We start from the raw sequence: 20,581 nt of genomic DNA, 5'->3' as shown, positions 1-20,581 counted from the left end.
ACTTCTACTGTATTTCAAATCCTCTACTATAAACTGACTTAATTACAGCTTCACTGACATCTCACCCATATAAACTCAAAAGGGGAGAGGGTAATTCTGAGAAATGATCATTATACCTGGTTCCATTATACCAGTTAAGGAGAGTAACCTCAGGATCTGGAAATTTATTTTTTGTTTCTCTTCACACCGGTTTATAAGTTGACCATTGGACGTAAGAAAAAGTGGAGGTCCTAGCACCCCGTTTTCACAGGTATTTTCATCATTCAACTGAAGTAAATTCCAAGGATATCAGTTATCCTACATTTAGAGGTACATATAATCTCACTTCCAAGTAAAATTACTTTGAGGTATTCAGATATGTGTTCTTCCCTAATGGCGTAAAAATAATCAAGAACCCCATGAGTTATGCCTCATGATAATAGCCGTATTTCTCTGGCTACAACAAATCCAGGTACATTTTAAAGTGTTTGTGTGGGTCTTTAAAATATTAATTGCAAATGTATAAAATGAATAACATAATTGTTTTAGTTAAGCCCAATCAATATTCAGTGTCCCTGACTGAGGTAGGCTCAAGAACCCATCTTTAAAAAAAAAAAAAGTACACTTGACTCATATACATTGAGTACATCTGCTGGCTTTGTTCCAACACTTCCATGCAGTTCTCTTGACTCAGCTCTCAATTCAGGGACAAAGCCAAAAGCAAAACTGAACCTGTAGGATATTCACACTGAGGCAAAGTGGCCATCAACATTAAAGAGGCAATCTCTCCCAATTTAGGGATACTCTGGACATGGCAGTAAACAAAAGGTCAAGTGTAAACTGTGTCCACAAAATGGAGATTTCTGCAGCCTCAGTTCATGAAAATGCATTTTAAAATATTATAATCGAGTGTTCAGATTTTAGTTGTGAAATGTTACCTATATCAGGGGAGTAAGGAGGCAGGAAAAAAGAAACATCTTGAGCATAATTTCATTTTTTTCCCCCCTACATATACTTTCCTGACAATCTAAAGCCATCAAAATGTCCTTCACGAAGCCTTATCCTATCCATGGGTTGACGATGGTGAAGGTGATCAGACGCATGATTGCTTATAGATTTTCTCCTTTGGAGACGCTGTTGCTCTTGGACTGCTCCTAGAGCCATTTTTGCTACCTGGATACACAGCATCTGTTGCAAATTTGCGCCTCCAGGCTGGCTTCTCCTTCTTCCTCAGCTGTGTGCTTAAGGAACGAAATACTCATTTCATGTTAGTTTTTGAGTGAACCACATAGGAAATAAATCACACTACAAACTACTTAATACTTTATATCATCCTGCCTTCCTAATGCTGACCCCACTCCACTCCCTGGAACATCTTCTCTATTTTTTTTTTTTATTTGAGAAAAATCCTTTCCCTGTGTAGTTCTCTTCTCCTAACATTTGTGGGCTTCTCCCCCAAACCCCTTTCTTTGAAAATGACACTGAGATAAGCTCCTGAAAATTTGTGGGGGAAAATCAGTGTTGAAACTAGGGGCAGATCTGTAGTAAAAATAAAAGTTACTTTTCATATAAATTATCAACTCAAAGGTCCTATTAAAGGGGCTGCAAACAGTTTCTGATTAGCACCCTCTTTCCCTTTCTTCTTGCCTTTGGTTCCAAGAGTGAACCTTAGAAATCATGGTCACTGGTAGATTGTCAGGGACAAAGTGAATGGGGGTTACTTGGGGAGAGAGTGAACTTCCCCTTAGGTAGAGAGGTAGTACAGTGACAGGAGTTGCTGCCGTTTCATGAGCCAAAGAACATAAACTTCTAACTGAAACTTCAAAGAAATCCCAAATGTATCACTATCTTTTAATCACTGGCAAATGAGTTATTGTTCTCTTTCCCTGTTTCATGAAAATATTAACATAGGCACTCTAATAAGTCATTTTCAATCTAAGTCATTTTCCAATCTAAACTGACCTTCAGGTAACTTTTATAAAAATGCTAAAGCAAAGAAGAAAAGTTAGAAAAATCTAGATTTGAATGAATTTTGCCAGTGACTGTTGTGTGACCTAGAGTGTCACTTTTAAAAATAAATGGATGTTATTTCCAAATGTCAATAGCCACACCTATTTCTCCTTGCTTTATGAAATAGGTCAATTCCTCAAAATCCATTGAACAAACATAATTTTATATACAAATGAATTTCCTACTGACAACAAACTCTTTTCATAGATGCCTTACAATCTTTATTTCTGGTTGCTCTCAAGCCAGCACCTTCTCCTTCCCTCCACTAGTTTTTCTTTTTTCTTAAAGTAAATTCTACCTGATACCTTGGGTGAATTCTCAATTTCATCTTGCTACATTCGTTTACTGTAAATGAGATATAAAATGTAGAGTATTTTTTACATATTCTTTCCTAAATCTTTTCTCAATTGCCATCAGAGCCTTGTTCTTAAAGATCTATCAAGGCAAAGTAGGGAAAGAGAATATATATTATGCACTTGCAAAAACCTGTGTTCTCACTGACTTTGCAGAAGAAACTCGTCTTTTTCAATCATTCATTGTGAAATTCTACTCCAAGTAAATGGAGTTTAAACAAACTTTTAAGTCCAAGTAAAAAAAACACTGCAGATACCTAGTTTTCAAAGAACACCCATTTAACAGAAAAATTAACGTGTTAACATTTTTTATGTAACTAAATTAACTTTAAAATTTTTAAATGTGTGGCATATCTTGCTTCTATATATTAAAGCAGCCTTATAAAGCAGATAAAGGAATACATTACTTCCAACGTTTTGGTCTTCTACAACTTCTGATCATAGAAAAGAACTTACAAGGACATGCAGGATTCAACCTGGCACGTTTGGCTCAGGTATGTCACTGACATGACATGGGGTTTATACTGAATAAGGGTAAGAAAGCATTTGGGACAAAGCTGCAGTAAGACCTGATTCTGATAAATATAAAATGTTTTAAACTAGTATTTGCTATTCACTTTGCAATTAAGTAATTCGTCCTGCATAAAATTTCACAGAGGGGAAATATTTTAAAGTCCTAAGTATTTCTTAATGTAACATGAGACTACCTTTTTCGGCTTTAAGGATTAAGAGGATATTGTTCATAAAATCAAAGAGAATCGAAATATCCATAATCATTTTGGCAAAATCTATACCACTTAACCTGTTTTGTAAATAATTTTCAGATTGAATATGGCAAGTATGCAACTAAAGGAAAGAGATTTCATAACCCTAATGTGAGAAAATGTTCCATATTATATTTTTTACCTATGTGCTTCTTCAAGTCTGAGTGCTCCAATACATGCTAGTGAAAAAAAAAAGATCAAAATTAGCATTAGCACAGAATTTTCAGAGTTAATACTGCAAATAGAATCACCAGGAAAAAAAAAAAAAGGCCAGAATAAAACAAACAAAACAAAAAAACCTCAAAATATATGACTGAAGAAACCTCTGAGACATACAAAATCAAACTGTATTACTTACCAAACCTCTACACCATCTCCTGATAAATAGTCACGAAAAAATGTGGGAGATCTAGAATGTATCATAAACGGACAGAGAGAACACTTTAATAGCCCTCCCCTAAATAACGTAATTTAAAATGAAAAATTTTAAGAGAAGAAATAGGTCAATGAAGTGTAATTATTTTGACATCTTTTATAAAATTTCTAAACTTATGAATAAATCTCCAGTTTTCTGCTAAAAAAAAAAAAAAAAGGAAACATATACAGTGGGGAAAATCCAACACAGAACACGGGGTAGAAGGAAGAAAGTTGAGGGAGAAGGGCAGAGACGACAACACCAAAATTAAAACAAAAACCAAAATAAAAACCCTTTCTGTACAATACCCCGGGGCTCTATTTTTTGAAAAGACCAGTTTAGTATTTGAATCATGACTCAACTATAAAACATTCCTGCACTGCAGTGTATTTATCTGTACAGGGAAGTTGTGAAGATTAAACATCTAAAAAGCACTTTAAACAGCACTCGACACATAGTAAGCACTTAACAAATGCTAACTATTAGCATTAAAAACAGAGCAGTTCAATATTTTCTTATCAGCCAAAACTTTTATTTTTCCAAGGGCAAAAAGCAGGGATCTCGCTGACAGGCACACTGAATGGCGGAAATTTGAGTCCAGATTACAACGTTGTACCTACTGATAAACTTTCAGAATAGCTTCAGGTAAATGCTTTAAAATGCTGTCTTTACATAGAAGTAACTGACCCAAATATAAGGTAGCACTTCTCTTCTTGCCTGGCATTAATTATTACTATTGATATTAGAAGGGAACGGAAGACAGTATACACACACGCGCGCGCGCGCACACACACACACACACACAAATAGTACATCTGCATGCTAAATGGTGGGTGAACTCAATCAAGTTTCCTGTGGGGATAATCAAAGTAACCAGGTTATACTTATAAGTATAAAACCAACTTCTTTTATCCCTTTCCTCTACAAAACTAAGGCTTTTGTATACACAAACACGCAAACATGCATCAATCACAAAATGTGGGAAAAAAATATTCTACAATGTTAAGGGCAGGGCAATAGCATACAAGTTTAAATTTTACAAATTTAAACCTCATAGTCTAAAATAAACTTTCTCTTTTTAGCTTGTAATTCAAAATGCTCCACACTAAGTCTAAGAAAATGCTTTCTCCAGCTCCAAAAAGCTCTAAATATGTATTTTAAAAGATAAAAACAGAAAAAATGTTCTTAGTTCGAATACTTGCTTTATCACAAACTAGCTGTAAAACGCTGGCTGTCACCCAACTTTTCTGAGTCTCAGCTTTTCCATTGGTAAAATAGGGATACCACTACCTAACTCAGGAGTTATTGTCAATATTAAAGCTAACACAAAGCACCTAGCTCCATGTGCCTGGCACACAGTAGAAACTCAATGAATGAGAGCTATTCCTTGACTAATGTGACTAATGTGAGGTGGGGTTGGACTAGATGGATCAAGTCTAAGGTCGAAATAATCGAGAAGCCTTTCTTTTGTACTTTAACTTCCGCTGGAAGAGACAGCTGGAGCACAGAAGTCATACGGAGGCAAGGCTAACAGACTTTGTCTAAGGGAGTTTACCACCATGATTAAAGTCAAGAACTCTATAAACAATTTCACCCATAGTATGAAAATGGACAAACCTACACAGCAATTGGACACATATTGCAAAAACATTATTGTACCTTTGCTTTCAGAAAACACAACAGCATATATTTGCATGTGCAATTTATAGGACAGGACAGTCCAACTAGGCTGTATTTCTACTGTTTGGTCTGTGTACTTTCAAGAAGTGGGATTTTGACAAATGTGAAGCAAGAGTGCTCTGTCCAAAGCAGAGAATCTTCCCAAGTTCCCTTTGAGTCACTAGATTGAGCCTCAAAACCCTGACTACAAACTCTAATTCAAATGACTGACTGTGACTCCCTCATTTACTTAAGATTCTGTTAGCCTTAGCATCTAGATAGGAAGGTTCAGGACAATTCTGTTGTCCAACTACCACTTCAATGATTCCAAACGCTCCCTGAAGCGGGCCACTGGTTGAAGTCTAGAACTCATTTTGCAAATGGTAATTTTGATAGCTAAACTATATACTCCTATTATTTCATGAATGATGCCACATTCTAATCCCTGTCTCTTAGGAAAATGGAATCATCTTGCAAAGTAATTGCTAGGAAGTAATGGGCTAAAGCAAGATGGACAAAGGCAGTCTAACTTTCCTAAGGCCAACAACAAAGGTTTAAATAAAATCACAGTCAGATTGCGAAAGGAATAAAAGGTTTAAAAGGAAACATGCCAGGGAAGTATACAAGTTTTGAAATCAACTGAAGTACTAAAATACAGCTGTTAGTTCTTATGGCTGGTCTGATACTTCCAGTCATTCTCCTGTAAGATTAAGAGCTGCCACTGGAGGATAGATTAATGACTAGAGAAATTAAGGGGAAGACCTGGTAGAGGAATCAGTATGGCTTATCAATCCAACATATTAAGACTGCAACCTTAGGATCCAAGGGTGCTCCCAAAACACGTCTTTCACAGCTATAGGGTTTTATTCCCTTTGCCAGATATTCCCCCCTTGTATCCCTACTGCCAGCAGTGCCAGGAATATACATACTCACTGTTAATGTTTGTTAAATGAACACAGGTTGGTAACTGGCTTTCAACATTATCAAGTTTCACGTGACCTGGAGGTAAGCATGAGATTAGAGAGCCAACGACTAGAGTTAGAGATATGATGTGGGAGGATATAAAATCCAGTAGCCCTAACAGTGGTTTAAGGAACTTAAACCTAGAGAGGGTTCCTAGAGAGGGATAAAAGACATGGGAAGGGGGCATTACAGGGGACAAGGAAATATACAGAATTATGAGTCAGAGCCAGGAAAGCCAGAAGTTTTGAAGGTTTATGCAATTGTGTCAAAAATAACAAAAAGATCAAGGATAATAAGCAGGAGAAAAAAGGCAACCCAAATGGCCTGAAGATCATTGCTGCCATTAGCACATCGGCTTTGACTAAACAGCGATTATAATTGCTCTGTAATTAAGAATCTGCTAGGCAGAAGAAAGCTAGATAAAGCCCCAAAGCAACCAAGGACACCTTGGTTTCTCAGATACCTGTTTGGTGCTGAGTGTATCTAGAGTCAGCCTGACTTTAATACCTTCCAGACCATCAAGTTCCAGCTCTGATAATGCTCAACTGTTTATTCACCAGCTCTGTGTATGTGTATGTGTGTGTGTATGCGGTTACTATCAGAGAACATTTTTCCAACGCTAACAGGCAATGAGAATGCCACTTACGTCTGCTTACGCATACTGTAGGTTTCCTCCTCCAGGAATTAAGGTGAGTAGAAAACTAACAGGAAGTAAGTTCTGGTTCTGCTCTATCTTTATTCTGACCCTAGTCTAGGTAAACTCGTATGAGTAATGAAGTGAAATGGCAACAGCAACGCCCCCTTTCTAAAACACAAACAGACAGGAATAATTAAGTGGAATCAGAAAGGTGTCAAAAAAGATAACACTACACCAAAGCCATGGTTATATACGCACCTAGCATACTTCAAGACCTTCCAAGTAGCTAGTTCAAAGACATAAAAGAAAGCCAGAAAAGATACAAAACAGGGCAACTAAGAAGTGTTTACAAAAATAAAGTGGCTTTTACCTTCAAAGAGTAAGCAAGAGCTCCAAGATGGAAAGAAAGTTAAGACGATACAATGGAATCCCATATAAAAATATAACGGTTGCAGAGAAAATACCACAGCCTGGCTCCATTTTATTAAAACTAATTTAAAGCAAATCCTGAAACACTCTAACTAGATGTTAAAACTGGTAAAAGGAAATCTCAAATCATAATATGTTTAGTAAACTTGTAGCAAAAGTCGCAAGTACAAAAGAGTAGTTTGAAAAACTGTAAGTGGGTTTAAGGGCACTGTTCAATTAATGGAGGCTACACAGAGCATTTATATACAAAGGGATTTTTCTGAGCTTTTCAGAGGCTATTACTGATCTTACTATCACAACACAAAATAATTCTTACACTCTTATTTCTTTAAAACTAGTCCTTGGTCCCACCTATAGGTCTAAGCTGAATATCTGTGTCTTGGTTTCCACATTTATACTTCCTTTTCAGAGGTAGTAAATAAATTTAAATAACTTAAGACAATGACATCCCATTAAAAATACTCAGTATTAGCTCTTCTGTCAAATTTGTTTTTGACTAAAATTATAACCAGCTCAATGTGTGAACCTCAGTTTCTCTTGCTGCCAGCAAGTTCCAGCAGGCAGTTATGCTTAAAACTTTTTTAAAAACAAAATGTTCATGGATGAAACATACAGAGAAGTGGAAAGGTTAGAAAGCCACGGGGTTAAAACATGTATTCTTATGAGACGTGGTCTTTCTCATTTTTTTTTCAAAAAAGAGCTATTATCATCTATGTTTTCTAAATCAATTCAGCAGTCATTCCGTATCAAATATATTGATTTCCTATACTAATGACAAAAAAATGTATTATCAGACCCTAACCAGTTTTGCAAGACATAATGGAATGTAAAACCTCTTGACCTCATAAAGAATCTTATGAGTTACATGGAATGGAGAAAAAAGTTATATTAACTCTTCCATTTGAATGATGCAACATCTGTACGTCTGCTTTTCTTCAGGGGGGTAAGAAATGTTTCAAACAACTGCTCATTAAGCAAACCTTGACTAGGGATTTCTCACATAAAGGCCTAAGGTTTTCAAGAAGGGGAAAAGACAAAAATATAAGGAAACCTACCTTCACATTTGTTGTTTCAGATTCACAGTCACTCAATCTTTTTATTTTCTTTAATTAAAATTTGAACTGTACAGGTGAAAACTAAAATCGAGTTACTCTGATCAAATCCAGGACACTAAACTTTAGTTAGAAAAAAAAATGACACACACATTTTATAAACTCTTCTGCTCTCTAGGAGTAACCTAAATCATACACATTATTCATGTATTCAATTATAAACGGAGTATTTTATTAGGAGGCAGAACACCTTTCAAACTTCAATGTTTCTAGAAGATTGGTTTTGATGATTATCACTATTTATATCATTGCCTTCTGGAATCTTCTCCCAATTCTTTAAGGATAATGATGACTAATTTTGTATTCCTAACTCCTGAAACATGAATCATCCTATGGTTATGAAATTAATGGATGGCTTACCAATTATCAGTGTTAGGTATAGACGAGAAAACCTTTTTAATAAATAGTTAACTTTTAGCTGATTATATCTAGATTTGGTTGATGATGTACAAGATCAATCCATTTAATGGTATCCCTTCCTAAGCATTAACAGGTTGGTTGAGATGTTACTGTACTTTTCTAAAAGGAAAAAGTTAATTGCGTTTATAACACTTCTCAAAAACAAAACCCAGGATGGGAATTTTTGGTACCATGATGGGTACTATCATACTGAAAGCTCACACTGTAGAGAAATAAACTAGCAACTGTCATAAGAACTTATGATTGCTTTGACCGGTTTTCCAGATGAAAATATAAAGAAACAGTAAAACTGTTACACAAATGTTATTTTTAAGAGTAATGATAGGGCCAGCTAAATGGCTCAGTTGGTTAAGAGCACAAGCTCTGAGGAACAGGATCACTGGTTTGATTCCCACATGGACCAGTGAGCTGTGCCTGAGCTGAGCTGCCAACAGGTGGCAGGATGGCTCAGCTGGTGAGAGCCACGTACTCCTAACAAGGTTGCCTGGTTAATTCCTGCATGGAATGGTGGGCTACGCCCACCCACAACTAAGATAGAACAGGGTACCTTGAGCTGAGCTGCTGATGGGCGGTCAGATGCCTTCGTGGTTAGAGCGTGCGCTCTTAGCAACAAGGTTTCCGGTTCAACTCCCGCATGGGATAGTGTTCAACTAAGATTGAACACGGCACCTTGAGCTGAGCCACCACAAGCTGCCAATGGGAGGCTGGATGGCGACTGGACTTGGAGCTGAGCCCTCCACAACTAAGATTGAAGCGCAACAAGTTAGCTGTTCCCTTTCCCCAATTCCCCCAAAATCTTTAAAAAAAAAAAAAAAAAAAAGTAATGATAGTGACTTTTTAGAAAAACATTGGCCAATCTTTTACTATTTCACATCATTAATAATCTCCCTGTGGCAGACATTTGGACTATACCAAACAAAACCAATCTTGTGAAAATTTTGTTAAAGGAGAGCTAGTTTTCTTACAGCCAGATCAACTGATCAGTTATAAACTCAAATGACTTGAGAGCTTAGTAATGGTTAAATAAGCCTTAAGCTTCTCCCTAATACAATGTCACATTACTGTCACAGTGACCTTAAATTCAGGATTGGTGGGGGAAAAAAAAATCAGGACTGGTGAGTGCTAAGAATCCCTGATTATATTCTGAAATACCCTTTAAGCAGCGGACCAAATTACACAGAATTCTAGAAGCAAGATATTACAGTCCTGAAGAATATAGGCTCTTAACAAAAACGCTGATGTCTGTTGACCTATATATTGTTTTTTGTATGGCTCAGTTTCATGAAATAGAACAGCAGATAATATCCTAAATAATCTATAAAGCATTATTTTTTTTAAAAAATGTCGTAAGACCACCTTTCTTTCTGTTTCAGGGAAGATAACATTTTCTGTAAGAGTGCATAAGGAAAGTAGGTTCTCCACATCACCAATTTTAGAGCTGAGCATGCTTCTTTATGTGTAATTCTGCATCCATCCATCCATCCATCCATCCATCTATCTATTTATCTCCCTTTTTCCCTCTTTACCTCCCTCCCTCTCTTTCTCTCTCAGGTCTAATAAGTGAAAAGTGAAGCCCATTAACAAACTCTTCCGCCATGTCCTTGAAACATATAGAAGGGCTGAAATCAGGTATTAAATGATAAGGATGGCTTGATATACCAACACTTTAAAAATGCTTAAACACTAATATGTTTAATCAACAAAATATGTGGAAGTGAAATTTTTCATTTTTAAGTCATTTGGAAAGTGGCACAAGCATAAGCTTATCTAGGTAAAAAAGGCTTTCTTAAGTCCAGTGGTATTTGGGCCTAAATTTTTATAAATGAATGATGGAAAAAAAAAACAAATGACAAATGAACTATCATCACACACACACACACACACACACACACATTTTACCAATCCACTTTAGGAAAAAATTATTTTACTTTAAATTTGAATTAGGTTGGCTTTATTTCAGGCATAACTTAAAGAGTTTTAAAGATTTATCGCTGAAAATCAGATACTTTATCAGTTATCAGGGACTACCTTCTACACCGTTTATATAAAAGCTAATACATTTCTATTCTTTGAAAGGTTTCCCATTTTTTAATATTAATCCATATAAATTATTAAGTCATCTTTAATGATTTTCTTCCTTAATCTGCTTTAGCTTGTCACCATCCAAAATTTCCTTTGATCTAATTAATAAGTATTAAACATTTTTTTTTGGTGTGGTTAGAGGTTAAAAAAATCCAAAAAACCACGGGGATATTTTTAGTAACCTATTAACCTTCCCTTTGGAGCTCCCAAAAGTTATTTTTATTTTAGCTTCTATGACTCTTGTAACCTGTTTTCTGATGTAATTCCTAAATAAACATGCCATGACATTTCCTCAGCCACCTGATCTTCTTTTGCCTTTTCCTTCCTATTGTTATTTTCTACCAATTCCTTAAAATTATTAAAGCCTGTTTTTCTAAATTCATTTCCTTTTCTTTAAGACTATACTTCTAACCTTTCCTTGGGATCCTAAAGATTATTAACTTTTGTGGTGGCCTTTACCAAAGTTTTTATAATCTCCAACTAGATCCAACTGGACCATCTAAATCCTGCAAACCATTGCAAACATCTGTCGTTGGTATCTTTTCTACTAAGGTCTACTCTCTGAAATTCTCCCCAAATGTGAGATAATCAGTCTACAACCCTGCTACTCCAAGTGTAGCAAGGGACACAGGCATCACCCAGGAGCTTGTTAGAAATGCAGACTTTTGCCCCATCTCAAATACACTGAATTAGAACCTGCATTTAACAGAATCTCCAGGGATTCCCACCCACGTTCAAGTGTCAGAAACTGTTCAATGGTGAATTGTGACCTAAACAGTTTAACTAGGAAATTAAAATCATCACAAGTTATTTAAAAATTTTGATAAATGCAACAAATGATCTCATTTATCTTTTTTTACCCACACATTTTGGAACGTCAAATAGAAATGACATTACAACTAACAAACATACCTACATTACTCTTTGATTTAAAAAGTTCAGTAATAGTATTTATTGTTGGTTATATTTTAATAGATCATATTGTTTTCTGCACCAACTCAACATGGCTTGTTTAAATATAACTAATTTGGTAAGGTGCTTATTAACAGGAAGCATGAAAAGTTTCAATTTGACAAACAAATATTAAACATGTACCATATCTAACCAAAAATATTTGGTTATGTCATAAGTTGCCAGAAGTATACCCAAGTGCTTCTGACCAAACCAATTCAGGTGCTTGAATAGCAAAATACATAAACACCATTATAATCAATATGCTCAAATGAAAATGATTTGTTCTGATAGTATTTTCATCAATATGACAGAATTTTCAAAATAGTGATTTAACTGATAAAACAGTAATAGTCTTTTAAAACATATTAACCTTTGCTTAATTTATTTAAAAACCTAGGCAACTTAAATTTGCACATTTAAAGGATTCCTGACATATGAGATTCCCCAAAGCACCTGTATAGAAATGTCTGTCTCCCAATTCTATTAAAAAGTGTTCAATATATATGACATCTTCAATAATGTAATATTTTACATTTAAGGAAATATTTTCCCCTTTATATATTTGAAACCTAAGGTTGAGCTCTTTTGCCAGTTACTATACTTGACAATATTGATCTTTGCTTTTACCCATGGAAAAGACTTTTACAGTAACCAAATCTCACTTTATTTTAAAAGGCATGACTATGTTGTGTAATTTTATGACTAATTTAACCTCCTGTCCTCTTATATGGATGGCTAGACCTAAAAATCACCCTTTGGGAATTTTAAGTAAATAGTAGAATGAAACACTACTCTTACTTATTAGTTTTTGAGGAAATGTCTATATATGATTGTGATTTTGGTCACAAACTTCAAATCTAATAGAAATGTAATTTTTTTTCATAGCTATAGGCAAAAGATATTCCCATATGTGAATATAATATACCCTACAGGAAAATACCTAATAAAATTTTGTTGTTTCTAAAAATAAGCTAAATAAATTCAAGGCTTTAGGTAGAGCAAAAAGATACCAATAGAGTCTAAGTTTAAAATGACTGTCAAGGGCTGGCCTAGTGGCTCAGCTGGTCAAGAGCTCGCTCAAGAGTGCAAGCTCTGAGCAACAGCGGTTCAATGCCCAGCCCGAGCTGAGCTGCCGCTGAGCTGCCAACAGGTGGGAGGATGGCTCAGCTAAAACAAAAACAAAAACAAATAAAATGACTGTCAAAAGCAACCTCCCTTTATTTTTGGAAAAAATACACTACAAATCAGTGAGCTGTGCCACCCCCCACCCTGTCCCACCCTAGCCCCAGCTCTGCCAACACCTAAAGGTGCCCAAATTTAGATATTTTGCTGTTAGAACATTTCTTCCTATCTCAGTGTCGATTTGGGGAGAAGAGGAAAACAAAAATAATAAACTCTTCCTGGAAAATACTGGCCTAGGTATTTTGTCTACTCTTTCTTATCTTAAAAAAGTGTAATCACTTTTTCTTCCCCATAGCTCATATTTAAGTCTTCATTCAAAGGAAAAAAGGCAGAACATATTACTATTCCTTTTGAATAGCTTCTTACTCAATTTGTTTATACATCATTAGAGGTCCATCACTTTCCTCCTTCATCTTTGTTATTAATGGCACAGTCGGCAGAGGAATGAGCACATTACTTCAAGTAAATTTCCGTTCTGAGATGCAGGACTTCTACCTTTTTGACTACAGGAACTAAGAATACCCCAAGGAAAAGAGGTCAAAAGAAATACTACTAAATTAGGGCTGTCTTCAAGAGAATGGGATCAGTATTAAATGAGAAACCTTTAAAAAGTTTACTTTCAGAAACAAAGAGGGGACCCTCTATATGGTATTTCTTGTGCATTGGAGATATTTCCTGATGATGCATCTAAACACAGCCTTCCTCAACTATTCCCTCATCATTTCTCCTTCATTTCTCTCATCATTTCTCCTTCACTTGCTGGTATGTCATGTCAATTGGTTAAGGACACTCACTGGGGGAATAAGATGCTTACTGAAAGTATCGTACAAGTGTTTCCTTTTGTCCACCTCTTATGTTTTCTAGGATCATTTCTAATGTAGACATGCCACAATTTCATCAGAAAATTGTCAGCAGCCTGTTATGCCAAAGCCAATATTTGTCTGATACCTGTAGACCAGCTCTAAACCCTAGTAAAGCTACTTTCTGATACTTTTATAAACCCCCTCAAGTTCAGTCCTTGTCTTTTTACTATCTTACTCCTTTACTACCTTCCCTTGAACAGGTGCCCAACCTAGTACAAAATTTGAGGACAGGAACTCCATTTGACTACAAAAGTCTCAATTACAGAACTACAGAATCTGTTTTGCACAATTGAACCCATCACACCCCACCCAAAATCACCAACACAACATTTTGAACATGTTAAATTTTATTAAAAATATTTAACATTGTACAAATATTCCAATACAGTTATGGTACCTGAACAACGTACCAAAAGCATGGTTTTTATTAAACTGCTGATTAAATGGTCTTGCAAATGTTCCTATTTTAATATTCTCATGTTACTATATGCATATCAGCAATATAATATTTACAGGAGCTTTCAGCTCTATTATAGAAACAGCCTTGTAACACAATGCTAAACACAATAGGAGTACAATTTACCTATGTTATTGAACAGACTACAGAAATCCCTTTTGTCTAACCATCATGAGAAATCAAGAAAAGCAATGTTCCTGGGATCCTGACAAAGTTACTACATAAAATGAAAGCCCTTATTTATATTTGAGGAATGTAAGTTTTCCCCCACAGTGCCTCCTTCTTTTCTGGTCCCATGAAATGTATTTTGTTGTTAATGTATAAAAGCCAATGAATTTGCACTGTGTTTTCCTTAACTTATATGAACTGCTCAGAACTACCTGAATGTTCCTATTGCTTACTGTAAAACTTCCCAAGGAGCACATTATTAAGTGCAATATTTAAAGTTCTATATCCTGATCTTTTCTATCACTGATACATGCACAAAAAGTGTCTGAAGAGAAACAAGCACCTTAACACAATGATGCAATCACTGAAATTCTTAAAAGTATAATCTCACTGCAGTGATGTGTAGCTCATCTACAGCAAGCTTACAGATCAGGGTTTATATTCATGACATCAACTAGCACACGTTTAACACCTAGGTGAGTCTTCCTAGACTGATACACTCAACCAACAAGGAGGCATAAGAATACTGAGGTGGTTCTCCAATCCATAATTACTTTTAATTTTTAGTGCTTCTGTTATATTTTCATGTGGTATAATCAGAAATACCTAGTTATTGATTTCCTCAATTTATACTTTACCATCAAGGAATCCCCTACCGAGTATAAAAGATTCTAATCTTTAGCAATCATCTAAAAATTGACTTAATTCTACCAATACCTACTAATCCTATCAGCTGTCCTGGGTTTCAGACGAAACACAAGTTGTTAATTAATTTGTGTTTCTGCTATGTTCAAGGTCCTAATATTTCAGCTATGTATTTTCCTATGGACCCAAAGTCATATCAAATGTTCTTTAGTCAACTATTGTTTTTCAAATTGCTAATACTTTTAAGTTTCATTTTACAACGTTAAGATTTCTTTTGGAGGATTTTAAAAAATAATTTCTTCTAGTGTTTAAACCCTCCATTCTATCAACACCTTCCTATTTTTACTAATACTAGTGTATTAGTAAACATCTCTTAAGATGCATTGTATGCTAACATACCCAGTAAAAATGTAAATATAATGATGTAAATAAATATAATGAAGATATTAAAGGGATTGAAATCACAGTAAAATAAAGCAAATTTATTTTCTCTCCAAAAGACTATTTAGTCTATCTAATAAAGTGTCTATCTTCATCACTTAAAATATACCCTGAGTATTTCATTACTTCATACTTGCAGGCCGTTCCTGCTAATCTACCAATTTGAGCATAAAGAGTATGAAGTACTTATTATATGTTCCTGTTAAGAACAGAATTATTTAAATTAAAATCTTATCTTTCTGCAAGGCTGACATAAATGCCCACTTATAGGATATGGGCATTCTCCCATACTTAATGCCCCACTACTGATTTAAAAAAAAAATAGGAAAAAATAAAGTTCTTACCAACAATTCCACTGGTTATCGTCCCCAGCGAACCCCACCTAGCAAGTCGACATCATGACATGTCAGGTCAGGGCAGCCTCAACCTCGCTTCCCTGATAGTCAGGTGATAAAAGGAAGGAGTTAAAACAGGAAAAGTACACTTGCAGATTTCTGGATAACATCTGAAAATGATTAAAAAACAAAACAAAAAACCCAGAGCTTCTGGTAACCTCTAAATAAAAAAAATATATGTATATATATATTTATATATATATATCTTAAAAGAAAAAAAAACGTTTCTAGAAAGAGTAACAGTTAACTACTTCAAATTAAATATTTATATTTAAATTACTGACCAATACATAAAATATGCAGTATTTTTAAAGCTTGGTGTTTGCATTTCAAAAATAAGAACTAATCAACCAACTTCTAATGCAAAAGTAAACATGCCTGATTAATGGATTTGTCATTCTGGATTTTCTAGTCTTGTCACCCAACCACCAGCTTACTCAGAACTAAGTTAACAGAAGCTCTCATTCTTAGAGAAACATAAACACACTTATAAGTCCAGTGCACTCTTTCTATAAGGCTTTTTCGTAACTGCTCAAGTAAAAGACTCTACATAATAAAGAACATCAACATTTCTTCCACATACTTCAGTTGGTTTTCTTTAAGAATACTGGACAGCTCAGTTTAATAAAATTCTCTTTGGAAAATCAGAACAAATTTTAGCATAATTAGAAGTCTTTTTAATTGACAAATAATAGCCTTATAGCAAGTATTTACTGGAAGGGTTTGGTTTTACAAATAATACACAATTAATAAAACGTAGGTATGATTATCCAAATGAGCAGGAGGCAAATGATGTAATGAGTTTCAAGAATATTATATGGCTTTATACTAGGAATGGAATTTTATGTCCCTTCTCTTTTGGAATTTAAAATACGTATATAATTTATTTTGATGCATGCTGACCTTTTTTAAAGAGAGTTAGCCCCTAAGTCAGATTTCAAAGTCAAATGAGAGAAAAATTATCTACTAACAGAAAGCATTGGGCTTTCTTATGCAGAATAACCCTAGTAACTAAAAACTAAAAAATAATTATGCTGAACTCTTTTGTCTAAAAAAACCTACAGAACCACAGTAATTCAATTTCCATATCAATTGATCAAGTAAACTTGAATTTACTAGAAATCTGGCAACTTATTAGAACTTTTTTGCTTTTAAAAAATTAAAACACCATCATATAAATACATACATTTAAGCAACTGCTATAAATGAGTGATCAAATAAAAATTAGCATTCCATTATGGGGAAGGGGTATATTTATGTCAATCTCAGGTGGGTACCTAAAAAGAAGAGTTCTACCTCAATATAAAGTATATATTATTTCCCAACATACACATTACTGTAGCAGGCTCATAAATAAAACCAAATGAATTAGGTTGGGGAACAAAAAAAGATGGCAGGAGTGCAGAAAATCAAATTTTTCAGAAGTCATATTTTGTGCCTATTTAAAAAATACCTAATGCAAATCTAAAGACCTCCCTCAACTGACATTTTTCAGGTTTATATATTAGATTGTTAGATTTATTTCTGTGAAAAGTTGAGGTCTGGATCTATTTTCTCTGAATGCTGCTACAGCAATAGTTTACAAGACATCAACAAGGGAAAAGCTCTAAAGTGAGATTTAATGTTTATAAAGTTTTCTTCTGTTATATAAAATAGCCACAAAAAAACCCTATAAAGCAATATTAGAGGAACATTTCTATTGATATATTTTTAGTTCGTGAGAGTAAAATATAATTCACAATTAAAAGGACTTTGACATGAAACCCAAGTTTTGTTCTTATGTTTTTGCTAAGGTTTATATTTTAGGATAGGGGCGGGGAGCACAATAAATTACTTTTTCAGAATCATTTCTATTCCCAGTCCTAATTTTCTTGACAACTTTGTAGCTGGTACCATAAAACTTTAAAGAAATACAAACAACTCAAATTTTATTTGTAGACCCTTCTTCTTTAACAAAAAATAAAAATCAGGGTTTTATTTAAGTCTAATTTAGATTTATAGCTTCAAATTGTATTTTCTAAGTTTAAAAGCAGCATTTAAGGCATGTTTGGTGTCTTCACTTGTACACATGGGCATAAAAACAAACTGATCTAAGCTTTACCAAATAGAGATACCCATGTTGACTTGAAGCTACTCTAAAACAGATTATATAATTTCTTTATCAGTTTACAAAAACATAATAGGAATATTAATGCCTGTTAACTTACTGTATATGTAGTTAAGTGCACTTTTAAAGAGAAATAAGATATACTTTCATCAGCAAATATTTTCTTACTCGAAATCAAGAGATGCTATGAAACCCAAAATATGATCTAGCCAAACTCACAAAAAATTAAGCAACTTATGATTTTGAAATCTAATATTGCTGACACCAAACAGGAACAAAACACAAAATAAAGATGTGTCCATTTTAATTATTCCCCAATGGCTATTTTTATAATTTAAAAACATTTTAGACCCACCTAAGAACAAAACGAAAGGGAAAATTTTATGGTAATTTGAAAGTGATCCAGACTTTTCTGCACTGTAAAGTTTGGATTCTTTTGTTCCTCTTATTCTCAAACAAAAATGTCGTCATAATAAATGAGAATTTCTAAAGGAAAGAGGGAAATAGATGTTATGCCTTGGGGTAGTAAACTTTAGGGATAGTAAAAAAATAAAAATAAGCAGTATTAACAGAAAGTCAGAAGTATGTCTACTAGGTATTTTTAAGCCTCTCTTATAAGGCATGTGTTTCTCAAAGCAAATTTACATAACAATAGAAAATTATATTCCTAAACCAATAACAAAGTGGTAGTCCCCATCATGTACACTAATACTGAGTTTAGTCCGCAGTGCAATTGACGCCACAGTACTAACATTTTTTCTTGTCATATGCATTCACTTATCCAGCAAATAAAGTTTTCAGACAACAAATTATCCTTTATAGAAAGAATGTGGGTCAAAATAAATTGCAGTCTGCTTCTCTAACCCCATTTTATTCAACACAAATTATCCAATGCCTGCAAGTATGTTCAAAAGCCTTTGAACCTGTTTTATAAAAGTAAAGGATAAAATTTCAAAATTAGAAGAGACTATGAGAGAACACCAATCAATGAAGTGCTATTTGGAATAAATACTAAAATTTAGACTAATCCTCAGTCTGATAGCCACGATACATATTGGAATAGACAAGAAATTTTGCATGAATTTGATCACTCACATAGGCAGTTTATAGTTTGAAAACAATATTCCTTGCAAGGATTACGAATAAAATAATGTTTTATGACACAATTGAATTTGAAATAGGTAATGTTTTGAATAGATTTTTGAGTTTTATTGAAATCTTACATGAACAAGAAATTGGAAATACAATCACATCAAAGAACAAATTGTCACGGCTTTGACGTTTGAGCCAAACAAATTTTGTAGGGCAGATTTCAAAAAGGTGTGAAGTTATAACAATTTAAAAACACAGTTAACCTACTTCTAGGAATGCAAAACATACAATCATAGGTTATTTTCAATACAAGAAAACTTAAATTTGCTTGCTTTAATTTCTTAAAACTACTAAGACAAAGCACTAGCTTGTATTTTTATTTACAGCATACTCCATACTCCTATGTAATCTATCTCAAATCCAAAAAATGAAACTGTCCAAAACCAAAGGTTCTGCAAAATCATGATTTAACAGTGTGCTCAGGTTGTTTTGAAGCTAAAATGAAGCCTGAAACGATAAAAGCATTGTGACCCCCAGAATAGGGGAACTCTGCAAGCCCAATAATGTCCAAGAGCATTTATGAAAAGAGGAAAAAATAAAAAGACTTGAGTATATACACGATAGTGATTTCTTCAGCCCAATACAAATGGCAGCAAACTGCTACTTAAAGATGAAACAGTTAAGCCAATTTTTTTGAAGAATGTAGATCTACAGCCAATCGTATCTTGCCAATATCATTTTCAAGCCCTCACTTGTCTATTTCCACTGTTGCCCATAAGTATCCTGATAAAATTCCTGGTTGTCATTATTGTAACCATAGTTACCAGAATAGTCACCACCTTGTTGAAGCGGCTGCTGAGCGATGGGTTGGGAACCCCAGTTCTGTTGGTTGTTGGTCTGACGACGCTTGGAATCAGGTTGGTTGTACCCATCTGCCTTTCTCTTGCCTCCTACATTGCCCCCACGATTGCCCCGAGCTCCACGGGAACCACGGCCTCTCTGCTGTTGTGCAGGACCCCCTCTGCCACCCCTAGAGCCTCTTGGTGGTCCCAAAGGTGCCCCCCTTTGTGAATAGCCAGCTCTACCTCTTGGAGGTGGTGCTCCCCGCCCCCTTGGTGGGGGTGGAGCACCTCGCCCTCCCCTTCCTCCTCCTCTTCCTCTTACTGCATAGCCATCATCATAGCCGTAGTAGGGATCTTCATAGCCTCCACGATAGTCGTGATAATCATAACCATAGTAATCATCATAGTAATCTTCATAGCCATAGTAATCTGGAGGGTAGCCATATCCACCTCTCCCCCCACCACGACCCCGGCCTCTAATTGGAGGTGGCATGCGAGGAGGAGGGTGATAGTAATAATCTTCATACCTAACAGTGGAGGGAAGGAAGAAAAGAAAAAACAAATTAGTTTACTTCAAGACTCTTCCTGATTTTGTTTTATTAACCTGATCTC

General features: G+C 34.9%; 1 protein-coding gene across 10 annotated transcripts in view; it reads right to left on the bottom strand.

The window, feature by feature from the left end:
• Positions 1–14,676: 14,676 nt before the first annotated feature.
• The window catches only part of HNRNPR (heterogeneous nuclear ribonucleoprotein R), a 38,098-nt gene continuing 32,193 nt past the window's right edge, over positions 14,677–20,581 (bottom strand). For all 10 annotated transcript variants that reach the window (XM_019631432.1, XM_019631434.1, XM_019631431.1 and 7 more), the window contains one exon: positions 14,677–20,496. In XM_019631432.1, coding sequence (XP_019486977.1) covers positions 19,884–20,496 — 613 coding nt within the window. In that variant the 3' untranslated portion in view covers positions 14,677–19,883. The remainder of the gene's footprint in view (positions 20,497–20,581) is intronic.

Source organism: Hipposideros armiger, unplaced genomic scaffold, assembly GCF_001890085.2.
Source record: "Hipposideros armiger isolate ML-2016 unplaced genomic scaffold, ASM189008v1 scaffold_999, whole genome shotgun sequence".
In the NCBI taxonomy this organism is placed as follows: Eukaryota; Metazoa; Chordata; class Mammalia; order Chiroptera; family Hipposideridae; genus Hipposideros; species Hipposideros armiger.
The sequence above is the reverse complement of the archived record's forward strand: the minus strand, read 5'-3'. Positions and strand labels throughout refer to the sequence as shown.